At 45.7% G+C, this 20,113-nt stretch overlaps 1 protein-coding gene across 1 annotated transcript in view; it reads right to left on the bottom strand.

The window, feature by feature from the left end:
- Window positions 1-364: 364 nt before the first annotated feature.
- Window positions 365-20,113, bottom strand: part of DGCR8 (DGCR8 microprocessor complex subunit) — a 58,172-nt gene continuing 38,423 nt past the window's right edge. The window contains exons 13-14 of the mRNA XM_056532633.1: window positions 2,718-2,831; window positions 365-794 (exon numbers count right to left, since the gene is read on the bottom strand). Of these exons, the coding sequence (XP_056388608.1) occupies window positions 711-794; window positions 2,718-2,831 (198 nt within the window). The 3' untranslated portion in view covers window positions 365-710. The remainder of the gene's footprint in view (window positions 795-2,717; window positions 2,832-20,113) is intronic.

Here is a 20,113-nt window from a genome sequence, read left to right as displayed (position 1 = left end):
TTACAGCAGTTGGTTGCTTGCTCTGAACTTGCCGGGAGATGATATAACCCATCCAGGTTATAGCGGCAGAGCAACTGATGTGATAGAGGCTTTGTCTACAGCATAAGCAGCTGAGATGTGTGCAAAATAAAAATGGTATACATGTGCTGGATATTGTGCTGTGGGTCCTTCATATGTCACTCATAGTAAATACCTAAAATCTAGTGCCAAGATCATGGTCATAAATAAGTATGGCCTTGGTCATAAATAAGTATGGCGAGCTAGGCAGAGGTCAGTAGGCAAAACATTACTCAAAACGTTGCGTATACCAAGTCCTGTAAGTGTCCTGTCAATTAGCTATTCAGTGCATTAAATAAACTTAATATTTTAGGTTTGCATTTCAAACTGGAAACGATACATATTTCTCTTTTTGACATACTGTACGCAGACAAGCATGATCCTAGGAGCGAAAGTGCTTGATGTTCTAAGTGTAATGCTTTCTTTGCCTTTTAGATTTGCACACATCAGCCCAGCTTAAAAGAAAATGAAAACAAAAACAGCAAGCTTCATAAAGGAGGTAATACGTCTTTTTTTTGTCCAGTTGATGAAAAAAATAAAATAAATGGACAATGCATAAGGAAGCAGCCCTGTTTATGAATCACCTTCTATACCAGATGAAAAGTTTGTCAAAGTAAGCTCTCAGTTTCTTATTGCTCCCTTTAGTGCACAGATCAGACATCCACTGTACATAGGGGTTCATTGCCAGGCTGTGCAGATTCAACAATCGTCATCTTAGGCTTTTTCCGTGTTTCTTCCTATTGGAAGAGATAATAAACAAGAAAACATTTCAATTTGTCTACAAGAAACATCATCTCTAGGAGGAATGTATTGTTTGTGCCATAGTAGGCAATAAGTGTAACCGAGCACAAACATACAGTTGACTGACATTTTTAGTCAATCATCAACCTATATAATTCTAAACAGTCTTTTTATACGACTTTTAGATTCTGTCTAATACTTCCATTGGTAGGGGGTCTTACATTTTTATCTCATACAGATATAAGAGTATGATTTACTATAGTATTGTACTAACCTTTAAAGGCACCAGTATTTGTGATACATGTACAACCAAGCACTTTCTGTAGAGGGTTAGAACAGATTAAGCCGCTGAGAAAGAGCTCCTTTCTTGGTCAACACTTTAATATTAAAGGATATATATCATGGGGAAAGACTAATCCCACATCCAAAGGATAGAGAATAAGGTTTAGATCAGAAGGGGCCCCCCACGATCTCCTGTATGGTGCCCCGGCTCTCCTGGGAGCAGTGCATCACGACCCCTGCACGAACCAGCGGCCGACATGCCTCTCCATATATCTCTATGGCAGAGCTGTTCCGCCATCTTCGGCATTCACAAAGAGATATATGGAGGGGGCGTGTCGGACAACGCTTTGTCCAGGGGTTGTGATAAGTTGCTCCCGGGGAGAGCTGGGGCCCCGAACAGGAGATCGTGCGGGATCCCAGCGTTTGGACACCCCACAATCTAAAACGTATCAAAAGGATTTCCCCCCCATGATACTTCTCCTTTAACTATTACAAGTGCCTTGGCAGATCACAATCACAAAACCCAATCACTGCTCCAGACCATATCACACTGGCAAGAGACATGTTGTGCCAACAGACCCATCAGTGTGTGAAATGAGTGGCTGAGTGGGCACTTCCTTGCGTTAAGACAGGTCAGGAAGTGTCATGGATTGGGACTTTGCTCTGTCACCATCGCAGCTGTGAGGGAGTTGAGCAGGTGAGTAAAAGATGAATATTGCTTGAGCAGACTGCAAAATAAAGACTTTCCCCATACAGACAATCTCTTTAACCCCTTAAGAACACCCCTTTTTTGACACTTTTGTTTTTCCCTCATCACCTTCTAAAAATCATAACGCTTTAAATTTTGCACCTACAGACCCATATGAGGGCTTGTTTTTTGCGCCACCAATTTTACTTTGTTATAATATAAATAATTTTACCACCCAATCTATGGCGAAACCAGAAAAAATATATTTGTCGGACACAATTGAAAAAAAAAAAACTAAAACATTATTATTATTATTTTTTTAACTATTGGGGGATTCTGTTTCTATGCAGTAAATTTTTCATAAAAATGACAGGCGATTATTATTCTATAGGTCCATACGATTATAATGATACCCAAATTATGTAGGTTTGATTTTGTTTTACTTCTGGTAAAAATCATAACTACATGCACCAAAATTAATACATTTAAAAATGTCCTCTTCTGACCTCTATAACTTTTTTATTTTACCTCATACAGGGCATGAGGGCTCATTCTTTTGCACCATGATCTGAAGGTTTTATCTGTACCATTTTTGTTTTGATCAGACTTTTTGATTGCTTTTGATTTACTTATTTATGGTATACTTTTCTCCCGTTTTAGTCTAAAGGGTTAATACCAGACATCAGCAAGATCGACGATGTCTGGTATTAGCCACGGGTCCTGGTTGCTGATAGCAACTGGGATCGGCCGTGTATGACACGCGCTCAGCTCCTGAGCACGCTTTACATAACGAGAGCCGTCCACGAGCGTAAATATACACTCGTGGTCGTAAAGGGGTTAATTTAGAAATTACAAAAATACTTTAAAGACAAATGGAACTGCCTGCATATGGGCTATTCAATGAAAAAAGAAGGGACAATTTGTATGCAGAGGTTAAAGTATCACTTACCCTTTCTTGTGCCAGCTTTGTCATTTCTTCCTGCAGCTTATTTAAAATATGAAGATTTGGCTTGTTCTTTTTGGCATACTGATGAAGTTCTATCACACTTTTATCTGAGGTTTCCTGACAAGACAAATACAACATAGCATTAATAAATTCAAACTTCTCTTTAATTCCCCTCTCTCTTTAGGAACTTCTTTGTAAATCATCATGGAATTGTACAGTATCAGACTGTACAGGGGCACACCATTTGGCACAGGAATAGTAAACAGTTGACAATTTATTTAAGGGAATCTGTGAGCTGGATTTCACTTAACTCTTAGCGGACACAATGATTTTTCATTTTTTGTGCTTGGTGATATTTTAATAGCCATAAGTCTTTCAATTTTTCACTTACAGGGTTGTATTTTTTATGCGTGACCTATTGTACTACTGTATCTAATTACATTCCTCATTTTACCACAAAATCTATGGCAAAGTCAACAAAAACTGGGGCAAATGAGAACAAAAAACACAAATTCCAACTTTTAGGGGTTTGTGGTTAAAACTATCTTTATTCTGTAGGTCAATACAAGTACAATCATAGGCAATTTATTTAAAGGGTACCTGTCGTTATCCAAAAAATGTTATATAATGTAGATAATACAATTATATGTATATTTGTAATATACATTGGTTAAAAATGTGTATAATTTTGTCCTTAATGCTATTGTCTGTGTGTCTCTGTGAGAAGACCAAATACAGGAAGTTTGGGTGGAAAAGCGGGCCTCTGTGCGCCGAGGACAAGCGGGCCTCTGTGCGCCGAGGACAAGCGGGCCTCTGTGCGCCGAGGACAAGCGGGCCTCTGTGCGCCGAGGACAAGCGGGCCTCTGTGCGCCGAGGACAAGCGGGCCTCTGTGCGCCGAGGACAAGCGGGCCTCTGTGCGCCGAGGACAAGCGGGCCTCTGTGCGCCGAGGACAAGCGGGCCTCTGTGCGCCGAGGACAAGCGGGCCTCTGTGCGCCGAGGACAAGCGGGCCTCTGTGCGCCGAGGACAAGCGGGCCTCTGTGCGCCGAGGACAAGCGGGCCTCTGTGCGCCGAGGACAAGCGGGCCTCTGTGCGCCGAGGACAAGAGGGCCTCTGTGTGCTGAGGCTCTATGACACGCTCCCGACTCACATAGAAGGTTGATTGAAGCCCTGCTTGTCCTGCCCTCACTTCCTGTATTTGGTCTCCTCACAAAGACACACAGGTCATGATTGTAGGAACAGCATTTTTTCACCCAAAAATACACATTTTTTAAACCAAAGTATATAACAAATATACATATAATCGTATTATCTACATTATATCAAAAGTTTTTGTTAATGATAGGTAGACTTAAAGTTTTGTTTTATTTATTTTCAAAACAATTCTAACTTTTTGTAAGGAAATTAGTAAAATACTTAAAATTGTCTGACCCCTATAACACTAATTTTTCTGTATAAGGGGACATTTGAGGGCTTACTTTTTTATGCTGTGACCTGTAGTTTTTATTAGCATCATTCTTGCTTTTTTTCTGGTATATAAAGTGACCTCAATATTAGACTTGGTATTTTTTTTTCATTTATGGCAATACCACGTTTATTTTTGTTTACATTATTGTATTTGAAAATATAACACTTTTTAAACAATTTTAATTTTTTAAGTCCTCATAGAAAACAATCACCTGCATTCTTTAGATTGTAAACACTGAACAATGATGTGCTATAGCACAGCATTCATCAGTGTCATTGTCACTTTGCTTTTCTAGCCTGCATAAGCAAGCTGGAGAAGCTGAGGCCAAATCGTATGACACAGAGGAAGATAACGACCCTTCAGCTATCATGCAGGCTGATTGGGACCCCGAAAACACTCCATGGAGGTCTCAATCAGCTCTATCAAAACCTAAAACTATCAAAACCTACAATCCAGCATGAATGTCAATTCACAATACTATACAAAACCTACAAAAGACTGACTCTCCATTATGAAAAAAAAAATGCAAAATCATTATTAAAACAAACACTACAATTAAAAAAACGGGCAGCCCTCCCACTAAAATCTCCCACCCATAAAAGTTCACTAACCCCAAAAGCAGCCAGGTAGGGAGCACCCACAAGAAGATCAACAGCTTTATTATGCACCACAATGTTACAACAGATACAAAGTACTAAAGACTGTTTGCACAACAGCTATTGAAAACGTATATAAGTAATACCTGACTGGGACATGCTGGGACCCCTGGATGCACCCCGCAGGGGTGTGGCATCTGAAGGGTTAATGCTGGACATCAGCACATTCACTGATGCCCGGCATTAGCGGTATGTCCAGGCTGCTGATAGCAACTGGGACTTAGAGTATGAAGCTCACTCAGTTTATGTGCAAGCTTCATAGCCACTGACAGCGACTATGAAAATTTAGCATTTTTTTTTACTTTGAAACTCTCTGCTTGTAAGGAAAATGGACATTCCAAATAAATGATATATTGATTCACATATACAATATGTCTACTTTATGTTGACATCATAAAGTTGACATGTTTTTACTTTTTGAAGACATTAGAGGGCTTCAAAGTATAGCAGCAATTTTCAAAATTTTCACGAAAATTTCAACATCTGAATTTTTCAGGGACCAGTTAAGTTTGAAGCGGATTTGAGGGGCTTTTCTGGGAGAAATACCCCATAAATGACCCCATTATAGAAACTGCATTCCTCAAAGCATTCAAAATGACATTCAGAAAGTTTGTTTCACAAGAATAGCAGCAAAGTGGAGGAGAAAAAAAAATAAATCTAAATATGCATTTTTTACACTCACTGACTCATCAACACCCAGCCTAAACCCCTGGACCAAGAAAGCTGAATATTTTCACAGGTGTTTTTAAGACGATGGCGAGGAATAAGAAAGGATTTTTTTTTCGAAATTCAACCCTTAAGGGGGTGAAAAAGGGGTTGAAAGTTTGTATGGAAGTCTGTCATTTTTGAAGCTAGAAGCTGTCTGTGTGAATGTTCTAGCATCACATCCAAACTGCTAAAGATATTACCATGAATCTTGGCACACATTACTTACATGTCAACAACAAACATAGGATAGGTAATTTAACCCTTACTCACCTCCATTTGCCAGGGGCGGGGTTTATGTTTACAGTCCCATACAAGTCAATGGGAAATATATGTTACTGCATAACTTCCAAACGGCTGGAGATATTTCAATACCTGGTACACATATTACTGGTCGGGATCGGAGGACGGGATAGGAGGATGGGATATGAAGTCAAAAGCTTCCTCCTTTGTTTATTTTCCTCCCCAACAAGGATTAGAAAGGAAAAACCGGGCAACGCCGGGTACTCAGCTAGTACCTCATATGTTGACAGAAAGTGCTCTGCATGCTCACAACATGGCTCAAGAGGGAAAGAGCAACTGTGGGATTTTTGAAAGCGAATTTTGCTGTCATGGTTTTTGAGGGCCATGTTGCATTTAGGAAGCCTCCATGGTGCCAGAACAGCAAAAAAATAAAATAAAAAAAATAAAAAAATAAAAAAACACATAGCATACTATTTTGGAAACAACACCCCTCAAGGAATGTAACAGGGGGTATAGTGAGCCTTAACACCTCACAGGTGTTTGACGACTTTGCGTTGAAGTTGAAAATTTTATTTTTAACACTATAATGATGGTGTTACCCCAAATTTTTCTTTTTCACAAGGGGTAATAGGAGAAAATGGACCCCAAAATTTGAAGCCCAATTTCTCCCGATTAAGAAAACACCCCATATGTGGACGTTAAGTGCTCAGGTCTCAGAACAGTAGGAGCGCCATTGGACTTTTGGATAAAGAATTTTGCTGAAATTGAAGTCGGGGGTCATATGCATTTACAAACCTCCAATGATGCCAAAACAGCCAACAAAAATAAAAAATAAAATAAAACACATGTGACACCATTTTGGAAACTAGACCCCTCCGGGAACATAACAAGGGTTACAGTGAATACTTAAACCTCACATATTTTTTGAACAGTGGGCCGTAAAAGTGAAAAATTAGATTTTTTCCACTATATTGATAGCATTACCCCAAATGTTTCATTTTCACATGGGGTAATAGGGCAAAAGGCCCCCATAATTTGTAGTGCAATCAATTTCTCCTGAGAAAGAAAATACCCTATATGTGGATGTAAAGTGCTCTGCGGGCGCACTGCAATGCTCAGAATAGAAGGAGCGCCATTGGGCTTTTGGAGTGAAAAGTTTGTTGGAATTAAAGTCGGGGGGGCCATGTGCGTTTACAAAGCCCCCATTGTGCAAGAACAGCAGTAACCCCACACATGTGACACCATTTTGGAAACTACCCGTCAAGGAACGTAACAAGGGTTATAGTGAGTACTTAAACCTCACGTTTTTTAAACAGTGGGCCGTAAAAGTGAAAGAATTGATTTTTAACCCCATAAGGACTGGGGTTTTTTCCGTTTTTGCATTTTTGTTTCTTGCTCCTTGCCTTTAAAAAATCATAACTCTTTCAATTTTGCACCTAAAAATCCATATGATTGCTTATTTTTTGCGCCACCAATTCTACTTTGTAATGACATCAGTCATTTTGCCCAAAAATCTACGGTGAAACGGAAAGAAAAATCATTGTGCGACAAAATTGAAAAAAAAAACTGCCGTTTTGTAAATTTTGAGGGCTTCAGTTTCTACGTAGTAAATTTTTCGGTAAAAATGACACCTTATCTTTATTCTGTAGGTTCATACGATTAAAATTATACCCTACTTATATAGGTTTGATTTTGTCGTACTTCTGGAAAAAATCATAACTACATGCAGGAAAATTAATATGTTTAAAATTGTCATTTTCTGACCCCTATAACTTTTTTATTTTTACGTGTATGGGGCGGTATGAGGGCTCATTTTTTGCGCCGTGATCTGAAGTTTTTAACGGTACCATGTTGGCATTGACAGGACTTATTGATCGCTTTTTATTCATTTTTAAATTATATAAAAAGTGACCAAAAATGCACTATTTTGGACTTTGGAATTTTTTTCCGCGCACGCCATTGACCGAGCGGTTTAATTAATGATATATTTTTATAACTCGGACATTTCCGCACGCGGTGATACCATATATGGCTATCCCGAACAGCCCACTGAGTTAACCGGCATGGTTTCACTTTCACTTTATCGCTTTTAGCGCGCGGCTAAAGGGTTAATAGCGCGTGGCGCCTCGATCGGCGCTGCATGCTATTAGCGGCGGGTCCCGGCTTCACTATGACGCCGGGCCCACCGTGATATGATGCGGGGTTACCGTGTAACCCCGTGTTATATCACGGGAGCAGGACCAAGGACGTACCAGTACGTCCTTGGTCCTTAAGGGGTTAAAGACTGAATTGTTGGTATTAACCAAATTTTTTTTTAGTTTTACAAGTAGTAAGAGAAAAAACATCTCCACAAAATTTGTAGCCCAATTTCTCCAGAATAAGAAAATACCCCATATAAGGCAGAAAAGCACTATGCGGGTGCAAAACAGGGCTTAGGAGTAAGACAGCACCGATGAGATTTGAAGCCTAAAGTGGTGATTTGCACTGCAATGGCTGAGGTTCTAACATAAAATCAAAAAAAATAAATAAATAAATAAAAAAAAAAAATAAAACAAACCCCAGCAAGTGTCCACAATTTTGTAACTACACTCCTCAAGGAAGGTACCAAGGGGTACAGTGAGTACTTACATCTCACAGGTTTTTTGAACAGTGTGCCATAAATTGAAAAATTTATTTTTTTTTACACTTGCTGGGGTTACCCAATTTTTTACATTTTCACATGGGGTAATGGGAGAAATTGGGTTACAAATTTTGGAGGGCTTTTTCTCCTGACTATGGAAATGCATCCACATATTGGGTAACGTGCTGGACGCGCGCACAACATGGCTCAGAAGGCATTTGCATTTGAGGCCTTTGGCATATCAGTAGCTGATGGTTACATACATTCAGAGGAATATACAAAAATGAAAACACCCACATGTGACACCATTACAGAAAGTACCCACCCTGAGGAATGGGTATAGGGGTAAAGAGGACATTTTGAACGCATGGGTGTTTCCTACATTTATTTTCCAGGAATGGATGAAGGGTAGCTTTTGAAAATTGCAATTTTCAACCTATACTCTGCTTCATCTTTCTGGGAACAACTAACATGTCACTCCGAATTGTCGCCTGGAAATAAAACAGAGATCATGAGGGAGAGCTCTTCGCATTTGAGGCCGATGTTTGTTACTGACCTAACAGTTACATACATTCAGAGGAAAATACAAGAAAGGAACACCCACATGTGAGCCTATTACAAACAGTACACCCATATACCCAGGTGTATAGGGGTGAAGTAGAGATTTGGAACAGACGGGTGTTCCCTAAATTTATTTTCAAGGTGGGGAGAGAGAGGGTGGGGGTGGGGGGGGGGGATTTGGCTTTAAAATTTTGTAGACAATGTACTCTGGACTGGTACATTGGAGTCGAATTCTGGGGAATTAAAATCAAGGAAAAGGATTAAAATTTAGTGCTCCATGGAAGTGTGATACTCCCTGAAGCAATCCTTAATGCAGAGGCCTGGATGATCAGGGCAAGTGTCGCATTGAGTGGTTGTGTCCTTCTGAATCCCCCTCTTGCGACACACACTGCATTTTTTCTGGGATCGTCCCTTCTTTCCAGTGTGGGGGACCTCACCTGGAAAGTGTTGGTCGGGGACGATCCAGGGCACTGAAGTTCCAGAGGTGCTCTGACCCGCTCCTCGGCGGTCACCAAAGATGAGGGCCTTTAGAACTACCTCTTGGAACTTCAGGAATGTCTCTGTGTTGTCAGCATACTGGGACAGTACTAAAGAGTTGTACATGGCAACTTGTACCATGTAGACCGCAACTTCTTTGTACCATGCCCGTATTTTCCGCAAGGCGTTATATGGCTTGAGGACTATCAGATTGTAGACCGATTGTAGTCCAGAATACAATCAGGCTTGAGGACCGGTCCCAAGGTACTTCGTACAGAGACAGGGATGCCGCCTTTCCCATGAATTGTGGACAGCAAAATGACATCCCTCTTATCCTTATACCTGACCAGGAACAGGTTTTCATGGGAAAAGGCACGGGACTCACCCCGGGGGATAGGAATTTGGAGGGGATAGCAAGGAAGGCCTCTGATTCTTCCGGACTGTCCCACAAGCGACCGTGGATCTGGCGGCGAGGGATGTGAAGAGAGGGATACTAGTATAAAAGTTATCCACGTAAAGGTGGTAACCTTTATCTATCAATGGGTGCAAGAGGCCCCAAACGATTTTCCCAGTAACAATTTTCCCAGTGGGGGGACATTCTGGGGGTTCAATACGGGAATCTCGTCCCTTATACACCATAAACTTGCAAGTGTACCAGGAGGTACTCTCGCAAAGTTTATACATCTTCACGCCATACCGCGCTCGCTTGGTAGGGATGTATTGCTGGAAGCAGAGTCTCCCCTTAAAGCTGATGAGAGACTCATCAATAGCGACCTCCCTTCCAGGGACATAGGCCTCCCAAAATTTGGCCCCCAAGTGATTGATGACCGGCCTGATTTTACACAGGCGGTCATACGCACGGATCAGTTCGGGGGGGGGGGGGGGGGGAGATGCTGCATTATCAGCATAATGCAAACATTTCCGAATGGCCTCGAACTGGGGACAGGTCATGGCCATACTGTATAGCGGGGTCTGGTAGAGGACGTCCCCAATTCCAGTATTGCCTGACCTTTGGCTGTTTAACTAGGCCCATATGCAGCACGAGGCCCCAAAAGGTCCTCATTTCGGCTGCACTGACTGGGAACTAGCCACCGGGCTTAGCTAAAAAGGAGCCCAGGTTTGCGGTGACGAACTGTTGTGCGTACAGGTTCATCTGGTCAACCACCAGATTGGCAGTCTTCACTAAAAAAAACAAAAAACTGAAATAGTCCATTTCAGTGAACCCGACGATGTCCATCTTGATTCCTGAGTCGCCAACAAACTCAGGAATCAAGGGTTCGTGGTCTGCTGGCTGACTTCAGACAAGTTCGCTGGTACCAGGCACCAGTAAACCTGGCTGGGGGGCTTGACTAGTATGAGCGCCAGGGGGACTCATACTAGCATGAGGCAGAGGAGGTTTGCAGCCTCCCTTGGCGGCATCTCCGCCGCCTTGGTGGCTCATAATCAGAACTAGATGAAGAGGAGGATGAGGAAATAAGGAAGGTGGGGTCTTCCTCTGAGGCGCTTTAAGTGTCCGAGGCAAGTATGGCATATGCCTCCTCCGCTGAAAACGCCCTGCGGGCCATTTCCCTACTCTAATGGGGATGGGGTGTGTGTATGTGTATAGGAAAAACTTTATTAGTGTATGTGCTGCGTGTGGTGTGGTGCGAGACTACCTCCCTAACCCGCCCTAACCTAACTAAACCTACCCTAACAGAAAAAAATATAAACTAAAAAAGGAAAAAAAAAATAAAAAATACTTCTAGCGCAAAAAAAGCCCTGCACAAAAAATAAATAAAAAAAAAGCGTTTACCTAATCAGTGGTGTGCACACTGATTAGCACTTAATGGCGTCAGGGAGCACAGAAGTCAGTGCAGTGGGGGGTTCCGGACACTCAGCCCAGAACAGTGGCTGGTGGCACGTACAGACCCACACACAAAATACCCGAAAAATAAAAAACGTTTAACCCCGAAAAAATGCACCCGCCTGAACCCCCAAAAAAACTGATCAGTGATAAGTCACCGACAGTGGTGGGGTAGGCCACACACAGAGGTACGGTCCCTCCACACAGCACAGGCCTGCTACTGGTGGCACGGACCGCCTATAGGTGGAAAAAGCAAAAAAAAGGCACTATAACCCGAAAAAACACCTGCACCACAAAAAAACGCTGATCAGTACTAGGGGACTGATCAGCAGCGTCTGGGCTTTAGCTAACAGAAGTGGACCGCTCTTTTATGGCTAAGAGGGCCCGCCCAAACTTTTAGCAAAAAAACTAAACAAAAACACAGTGACCCTGTAGGGCTCGGGTCACGCAGCTAAAGGTGCTGCGGACCCGAGGACACCTACAAATGTGCACTGAAATTTTTTTAAATTTTTATTTACCTCCTAAACTCTTTCCCTGCCTTATCTAAAACTGTCCCTAAACGCTGCTGTGCCAGGGGGGAACAGAACAATGCAAGATGGCAATTGTCCACTGCTGAAATTGTTCTGCGCAAAGAAAGAACATGTTCATTCTTTGCGCGGAAGTCCGCGAGCACTGCATAGCCGTCAATGGTGACGGCACAGTGCCGCACGGTTCTACCGCCGAAGTATTGCGGCGGCCGCCAGAATGGAATCTCTGCTCGCGGAATTCTGCCTAGCGGAGATTCCGTTCATAATCCGTAGTGTGAACATACCCTTTTCCACCATGTGCCTGTTTTGTTTTCATAACTGTTGCCCTTAGCAATACAGTGAGCCACACAGTGAAGTGGGTCACACATGCTCAGTTTAACTGAAGCCCCTTGAAGTTATTGGCAGTTGGTCTCCACTGCACATGCAAGCAAGGAGGATTGTGGGAAAGTGTGTGCTCTGTTGCCTGGCAACAGCAGGGTCACAGTTCAGAGGAAAGCATATTTCCTAATTTTTTAACTATTGACACAAACATACCATTTGTCTCCTTGCCTAAAGATATAATTAAAGTTGGCGCTTTAATACAAATTTACAAAGTAACAGCACAATGCGGCACTATGAGAAAAGATGCCTCAGAATGGAGACAACTATTTACTAAAAGGAGATTTTTTACACTTACCGTAAAAAATTTTTTCTCAGAAGCTACATTGGGGGACATAGGAACTATGGGTATATCTTGCTGCCACTAGGAGGCTGACACTAGGCATACAAAAAAAGAAGTCGGCCCCTCCCAGCAGGGTATACCCCATCTCCTGCCTTAGAGACACTCAGTTTTAGTCCCAAAGCAATAGGAGGAACTGAAAAAAATAAAGAGTCTAGAGGGCGCCCAGTCAAAATAATGAAACAACCAACTGACAGGCGACCAACTCTCAGATCACAACTAACCAACACAGGGTGGGAGCTGTGTCCCCCAATGGAGCTTCTGAGAAAAAGATTTTACGGTAAGTGTAAATCTCCTTTTCTCATTCAGCTCCATTGGGGGACACAGGAACCGTGGGACATACCAAAGCAGTCCCCGGGGGTGGGAAAACCATGTAACCCAGAATCAAGCGGACGGCAGAGCCACCGCTGCCTGCAAAACCTTACGCCTGAAAGAGGCGTCTGTGGATGCAGAAGTGTGCACTTGGTAAAACTTGGTGAATGTGTGCACCGAAGACCAAGTAGCCGCCTTACACACCTGTAGGGCCGAAGCCCTGTTAAAGACCGCCCAAGAGGCCCCCACAGAGCGAGTGGAGTGAGCCATAACCCGGAAGGGAGGATCCTTCCCCTTGGAACGGTATGCTTCAGAAATGGCGGACCAGATCCATCTGGAGATGGTGGCCTTAGAAGCCGGCAAACCCTTGCGTCGGCCCTCCGGAAGGATAAACAGCAACTCAGACCGTCGGAAAGAAGAGGTGGCCTTGAGGTAAACTTGTAAAGCCCGTACCACATCCAGGTTGTGAAGAGAACGCTCTTTAGGATGAGATGGAGCAGGGCAGAAGGAAGGAAGAACGATATCCTCGTTCAGATGAAAGGACGAAACCACCTTCGGTTGAAATGAAGGAACCGGCCGAAGTACTGCCTTGTCCTGATGAAGAATCAGGAAGGGAGGTTGACAAGAAAGTGCTGCCAACTCCGACACCCGACGGATCGAGGTCACAGCTACCAAAAAGGCGACCTTCCAGGAAAGGAAACTGAGAGAAATGTCTCGGATAGGCTCGAACGGAACGGATTGCAAGGCACTCAGGACCAAATTTAAGTCCCAAGGGGGAGTAGGAGACCTATAGGGAGGAACCTCATGAGCTACTCCTTGGAGGAAGGTGTGAACAGATGAGTCAGAAGCCAGAGGCCAGTGAAAAAGAATAGACAGCGCCGACACTTGACCCTTGAGGGAACTAAAAGCCAGGCGCGTCTCAAGACCCGACTGCAGAAACGCAAGAAGGTTCAGCAGAGAAAACTGAACTGGGGAAAGAGAGCGGGCCTCACATCACCGAAAATAAGCCCGCCAGGTCCTATGGTAGACCCTAGCCGAGGATGGCTTAAGCGCCTTGAGCATAGTGCGAATAACCCTAGATGAGAAACCGCGAGCCTTCAATACCGCGGTTTCAACCGCCATGCCGTTAAATGCAGCGGCTGTGAATTGGGGTGGCAAAGAGGACCCTGAGACAGAAGATCGAGGCGATCTGGCAGGCGGAAGGGAACGTCCGCCACGAGCCGAACCACGTCGGCGTACCAAGATCGGCGGGGCCAATCCGGGGCCACTTGGATGGCCGGTACGCCTTCCGCCTTGAGTTTCCTGAGCACTCGGGGAAGGAGGGGAATCGGCGGAAACAGGTACGGGAGAGTGAACCGAGACCAGGGAATGATGAGGGCGTCCGCGGCCAGCGCCAGAGGATCTCTGGACTTTGCTACGAAGTTTGGAACCTGCCGGTTTAGGCGGGACGCAAAGAGGTCCACGTCCAGAATCCCCCAACGGCGGCAGATGGACTCGAACACCTCCGGGTGAAGGGACAACTCCCCGGGATCGGGGGAGGAGCGACTTAGAAAGTCCGCCTCCCAATTTTCCACCCCCGGAATGTGGATCGCTGATATGGAGGGAACCATGTGTTCCGCCCAGTTCAAAATCTTGGACACCTTGGTCATGGAGGCACTGCTGCGAGTGCCCCCTTGGCGGTTGAGGTACGCCACAGCCGTCGCGTTGTCTGACTGAATGCGAACCGGGCGACCCCGAAGAAGAGACTCCCAGTGTCGGAGACAAAGGAATATCGCCCGGATCTCCAGGACATTGATAGGAAGCCTGGCTTCCCGAGGTGACCACCGGCCCTGGACCTTCCGGTCCAGGAGGACAGCCCCCCAACCGGAGGAGGCTCGCATCCGTCATAAGAACCAGCCAGTTCAACGGTAGAAACGAGCGGCTGCTCTGAAGGAGGGGAGAGTGGAGCCACCAAAGAAGAGACTGGCGAGCTGGGGTGGGCAGACGGATCCGATGATCCAAGGGCAGGGGGAATCCGTTCCACAGAGACAGAATAGCCCACTGAAGCGAACAGCAACGGAACTGTGCAAACGAAACCGCCGTTATGGCCGCCACCATTCTGCCCAGCACTGCCATGCATGCACGAATGGACACTGGATGCGGGCGTCTAAAGTGACGAACTCCTAACAGCAGAGCCCTCCGCTTGTCCGGAGGGAGGAAGATGCTCGCGCTCGCGGTATCGAACCTGAGTCCCAGAAAGACCAGAGACCGGGAGGGAGAAAGGTTGGATTTCTTCTCGTTGACGAGCCACCCGAAGCTGGTTAGGGTCAGCAGGGTGATGTGGAGACTCTCCTCATTCTGGACCCAGGACGGGGCCTTGATAAGCAGGTCGTCCAGATAAGGAAGGACAAACACCCCCTGGGACCTGAGAATGGCCATGACAGCCGCCAGGACCTTGGTAAAAACCGGGGGGGGGGGGCCAGTGGCCCGGCCGAAGGTCAGAGCCACAAATTGAAAGTGACCCTGCGGAATGGCAAAGCCTAGAAAACGATGAGGAGGAAAAATCGGGATGTGAAGATACGCATCCCGAATGTCCACTGAAGACAGGAATTCGCCCTGATCCATGGATGCCACGATCGACCGTAGCGACTCCATACGGAAGTGGCGAAGGTGAAGATGCCTGTTGAGGAGTTTCAGGTCCAAAATCGGACGGACTGAATCCTCCTTTTTGGGCACCACGAAGAGGTTGGAATAGAAACCCCTGAAACGGTCTTGAGGTGGAACGGGCACAATAACACCCTGCTGCAGCAGAGTGCGAATGGCAGAATGAAAACCTGCGGCCAGAGCAAGTGAACGAGGAGGCCCGGACCGAAAAAAAATGATCCCGGGGAAAAGAAGCAAACTCGATTCGGTAACCGTCGGAGATGACGTCCCGAACCCAAGAGTCCTGGACTTGTGCCAACCAGACGTCCCAAAAAAGAAGTAAGCGACCACCCACCCGAGACGGAGTCCCAGGTGGGGGCGCCCCTTCAGGTCGAGGCAGGTTTACGGGTTCCTGATTTAGCGGGAAATCGGTTGGAGCGATTATCCTGCTTCCAGGAGGAGCAAAGTTTGAAGGACGGGCCCTGCTTACCCTGCGAAGGGCTCGATTTTTCCTGGCGCCTCTGACCCAAGGGGCGAAAGGACCGAAAGGAGGTTGACTTACGAAAACCCCCACGAGCCGCAGTGCGGCGAGCCTTGTTCTGGGGTAGTAAAGAACTCTTACCACCTGTAGCCTCAGAGATGATGTCGTCTAGCCGCTTTCCAAAAAGGCGACCGCCAGTAAAGGCCATAGCCGTCAGAGATTTCTTGGAAGCCGAAATCATCACCAGACTAAGCCTGCTGCATCATGCCAGGCTTCAGAAAGCGGGGCGAGCAGAGGCAATAGGCGACCCAGACCCAAAGTACAAACCTGGTGCTGGCCTGTTGCGAGGAAGGGTTAACGGACCATACTCTATGGAACCGTGCTGTCAGGCCCAAGGCCTGATTATTAAAATCCTATATGTATATTATAATTATAACTGTGTGATGTATTATCCAAGACATGGGTGAGACAGGTCATTCAGACGGTGTATCCTTCGTTTTTATGTATTGCATTTTATTGGAGGTCTGGCTGTTTGGTATCTCCTTTGAAGTCTGCACTCTGGTCCCATCATATAATCAAACAGATAAGAGAGAAGACCCCCTGGTGGGATCAGAGGGGAATGGAGTCTCCCTCCCAAGAAAGCAGATATGATATATTTAAACAATGCTAGACTAAAAGTTGGTTGTTCAAGGCTGTGCCATAAGCTGACAAGACCATCCTAAGAACAGCACTCTCACTGACAAGGACTGCTATATGATCATGCTGTAAGAACTTCATCTTTTTTTTTATTTTTTTACTTTATTTAGGATTTTCAAGGTAATACAGACATGCCTCCAAAAGGAGGCCGACAAAAAGGATAAACAAAACAGAGTAAATTAGTCACAGAGGATGCTAAGTAGTAGTACATGGTACGGGAACAACAATTAAAGACATTAGTCGTAAACCCTAATACACGACACCACCAGACAGACAGAGAGGGAGTTAAATGGCAGCAGAAAGCGGAGACCCAGACCTTATCTCTAATGGCAGGGAGTCAATCGCTGCCAACCAGCGTTGTATTAGTTCCAGGCGATTCCTACCCCCATTTCTCTTAGCTATCATACATTCTAGGGTGAGATTATGATGGACCACAGCCAGCGTGGCAGGGAGACTCGGCACCCCAGTAGATTTCCAATTGCGGGCAATAGCTGTTTGGAACACTATCAGTACATGGAACAATATAAATATCGAGACCATAGGCAGCTGGTCAAGAGTCAAGTATAGCAACGCCACCTCCGGACCCCAAGGGAATGGGCAATCAAGCAATCCATCTAATAACTTTTTGAGGTCAGTCCAGAGGGGACACATTTTTTCACAGGTCCACCAGATATGTAGGAGGGTGCCGGGTTCCCTCAGGCACCTCCAGCACACCGGAGAAGCCGAGGGATATATTCTAGATAGGCGCACAGGGGTGTAGTACCACCTGTAGAGTAGTTTTCTGGAAGCCTCAAGATGATTAGCACACCTCGAGTGTCTCCTAGGCAAGTCGAACACAAAGTTCCACTGCTCATCAGTGAAGGTAAGTGCCAAGTCTCCCTCCCATCGATCCTGAAATATATAACGCCTCTGAGCGGGGAGGCCCAATAGCGCAGACTAGGATATAGAAATACCTCTAGTTGTATTCCCCTCAGATAAAAAGTAAGTTTCATAAGAGGTGCGGGGTACAGCAACAGGCCATGAAAGAAAGTGTAGGAAGTGTCTGAGGCGCAAGTACTAAGAACTTCATCTTTTGTTTTCTGAACTTGTCTTGCTAAACTCTTTTATATATTTTTGTAACTGTATGTCATTTGTTCCTGTATTTTTATATAGTCAGCACTGTGATACCTTTTATCAGATTAAATGTTTAATTAATCAGCTCTGGTCTTTGATCTCTAAATATATGAGCTCACCTTTCTGAAGGAAGCTCTGGTAAAACACGTTTATCTAAGGGTTAATTTGGTGACTTGCTGGGACAAGTGGATACCCAGAGGTCTGGCGGCTTTAACCCTTGCACCATCACACTCTCTCTAATGTCTTGGCTGGACCGATAGGGTGTGATTGTGACACGTGCCCTTCAGTCGCATGTGGGGAAACAGGCAGCGCCATGCTCCTGTCGCCCCTACCTAGAAAAATAAAAAAGAAGAAAAATTCTAAACACTATCACTAGAAAATAAAAAAAGACCAGACCTGGTGCAATCCAGGCTCGTGTTGCCTCCTATGACACTAAGCTAAAACTGAGTGTCTCTAAGGCAGGAGGTGGGGTATACCCTGCTGGGAGGGGCAGACTTCTTTTTTTGTATGCCTAGTGTCAGCAAGATATACCAAAGGTTCCTGTGTCCCCCAATGGAGCTGAATGAGAAAATATGTCATATCCCTATCGCCCTGTTACAGCACTCTTGGAGAGCGTACTCCTCCTTCCTTGAGACAAGAAACAGACAAGAAATCCGGTCAGCCCTTTCCCTATCAGTTCTGTTTCCTGTCCCTTGAGCAGAAAGCATGAAAGGCAAGGAACTGCGGGGGCCCAGTCTGTAATCTGTGACTGGTGGGTATTCTCCAGTAGTGGAAGTCTCCCTAGGGAGCCACTGCATTCAGCTGAGGCCCTCATCTAAAAAAAAATCACCATCCCCAGTATAGTCCGGGATCCTTTGTCCTCCAGCGGTCTCCTTCTGTCTATGCCATGTGGCTGGATTAAGTGGCGGCATTACATTGACTGGAGGCTTCGGGCGGAGCAGTGCTTTAAATGGGACGATGGCCGGGAGAAGGAATCAGCAAGAGCCGGGCTGGGGCCTATGACTGAGAAGTGATTCTTATTTAAAAATAAATAAAAAAAATAAAAATAAAAAAGAGTGCGCTCCATTATGAGGAATACGCAGGGTGAGGTTTATTGCCTGTTCTTTTGTCAACTTAGTCAATTACCTAGTTCTCATTTATTAATATATGGTTATTTCCACATTTTCAGGTTTCATTAGAGTTAAAATGAGAACAGCTATGTCCCCCTTTTACTAGAGAGATGACATTAAACATCTCAAGCATATGCTGAGGGGACGACTTGAAGCTTTGTAAGGGATCAGAGCCAGCAGAGGAAGGAGAACGGGAAGGGACGTCAGATGCCTTGTCTTCTGAGGAGGTATTCGGAATACCGCTATTCCCTATACAGCAGGGGACCTCATGCGGCCCGCCAAGGACATTTATCCGGCCCGCCGCTGCCTAAGGACATCCCTGTGTCCCGAAAGATGTTTTGGGGACACAGGGATGCGCTCTCTCAGCAGCCCCGCGTTTACTTTAAAAACGCAGGGGCCGCCGGGAGGTAGCGCACGCAGGGATGTCACCGACGTCCCGTGCGTGCGCCCATAGCAACGGAGTGCGGAGGAGCAGAGCAGCGATGAGGACGTGCACTGGCCTGCTTGGTAAGTGTTACCAGCGGGACGTCAGCTTTGGTGCTCCGACCACCGCTCCCCCGTAATGGACTTACTGCTATTGCCGGACTGGAGAAGTGGTGGTCGGAGTACTGAAGTGGGGCAGTATACAGTACTGCCAACCCTAATGTGGGGGGATCTGTACTGCCAGCCCTAATGTGGGGGAACTGCACTGCCAGCCCTAATGTGGGGGAACTGCACTGCCAGCCCTAATGTGGGGGAACTGCACTGCCAACCCTAATGTGGGGGAACTGCACTGCCAACCCTAATGTGGGGGAACTGCACTGCCAACCCTAATGTGGGGGAACTGCACTGCCAACCCTAATGTGGGGGAACTGCACTGCCAACCCTAATGTGGGGGAACTGCACTGCCAACCCTAATGTGGGGGAACTGCACTGCCAACCCTAATGTGGGGGAACTGCACTGCCAACCCTAATGTGGGGGAACTGCACTGCCAACCCTAATGTGGGGGAACTGCACTGCCAACCCTAATGTGGGGGAACTGCACTGCCAACCCTAATGTGGGGGAACTGCACTGCCAACCCTAATGTGGGGGAACTGCACTGCCAACCCTAATGTGGGGGAACTGCACTGCCAACCCTAATGTGGGGGAACTGCACTGCCAACCCTAATGTGGGGGAACTGCACTGCCAACCCTAATGTGGGGGAACTGCACTGCCAACCCAAATGTGGGGGAACTGCACTGCCAACCCAAATGTGGGGGAACAGTT

This window comes from Hyla sarda, chromosome 1 (assembly GCF_029499605.1).
Source record: "Hyla sarda isolate aHylSar1 chromosome 1, aHylSar1.hap1, whole genome shotgun sequence".
Lineage (NCBI taxonomy): Eukaryota > Metazoa > Chordata > Amphibia > Anura > Hylidae > Hyla > Hyla sarda.
Note: the sequence above shows the minus strand (reverse complement) of the source record. Positions and strands in the feature narration are given on the sequence as shown.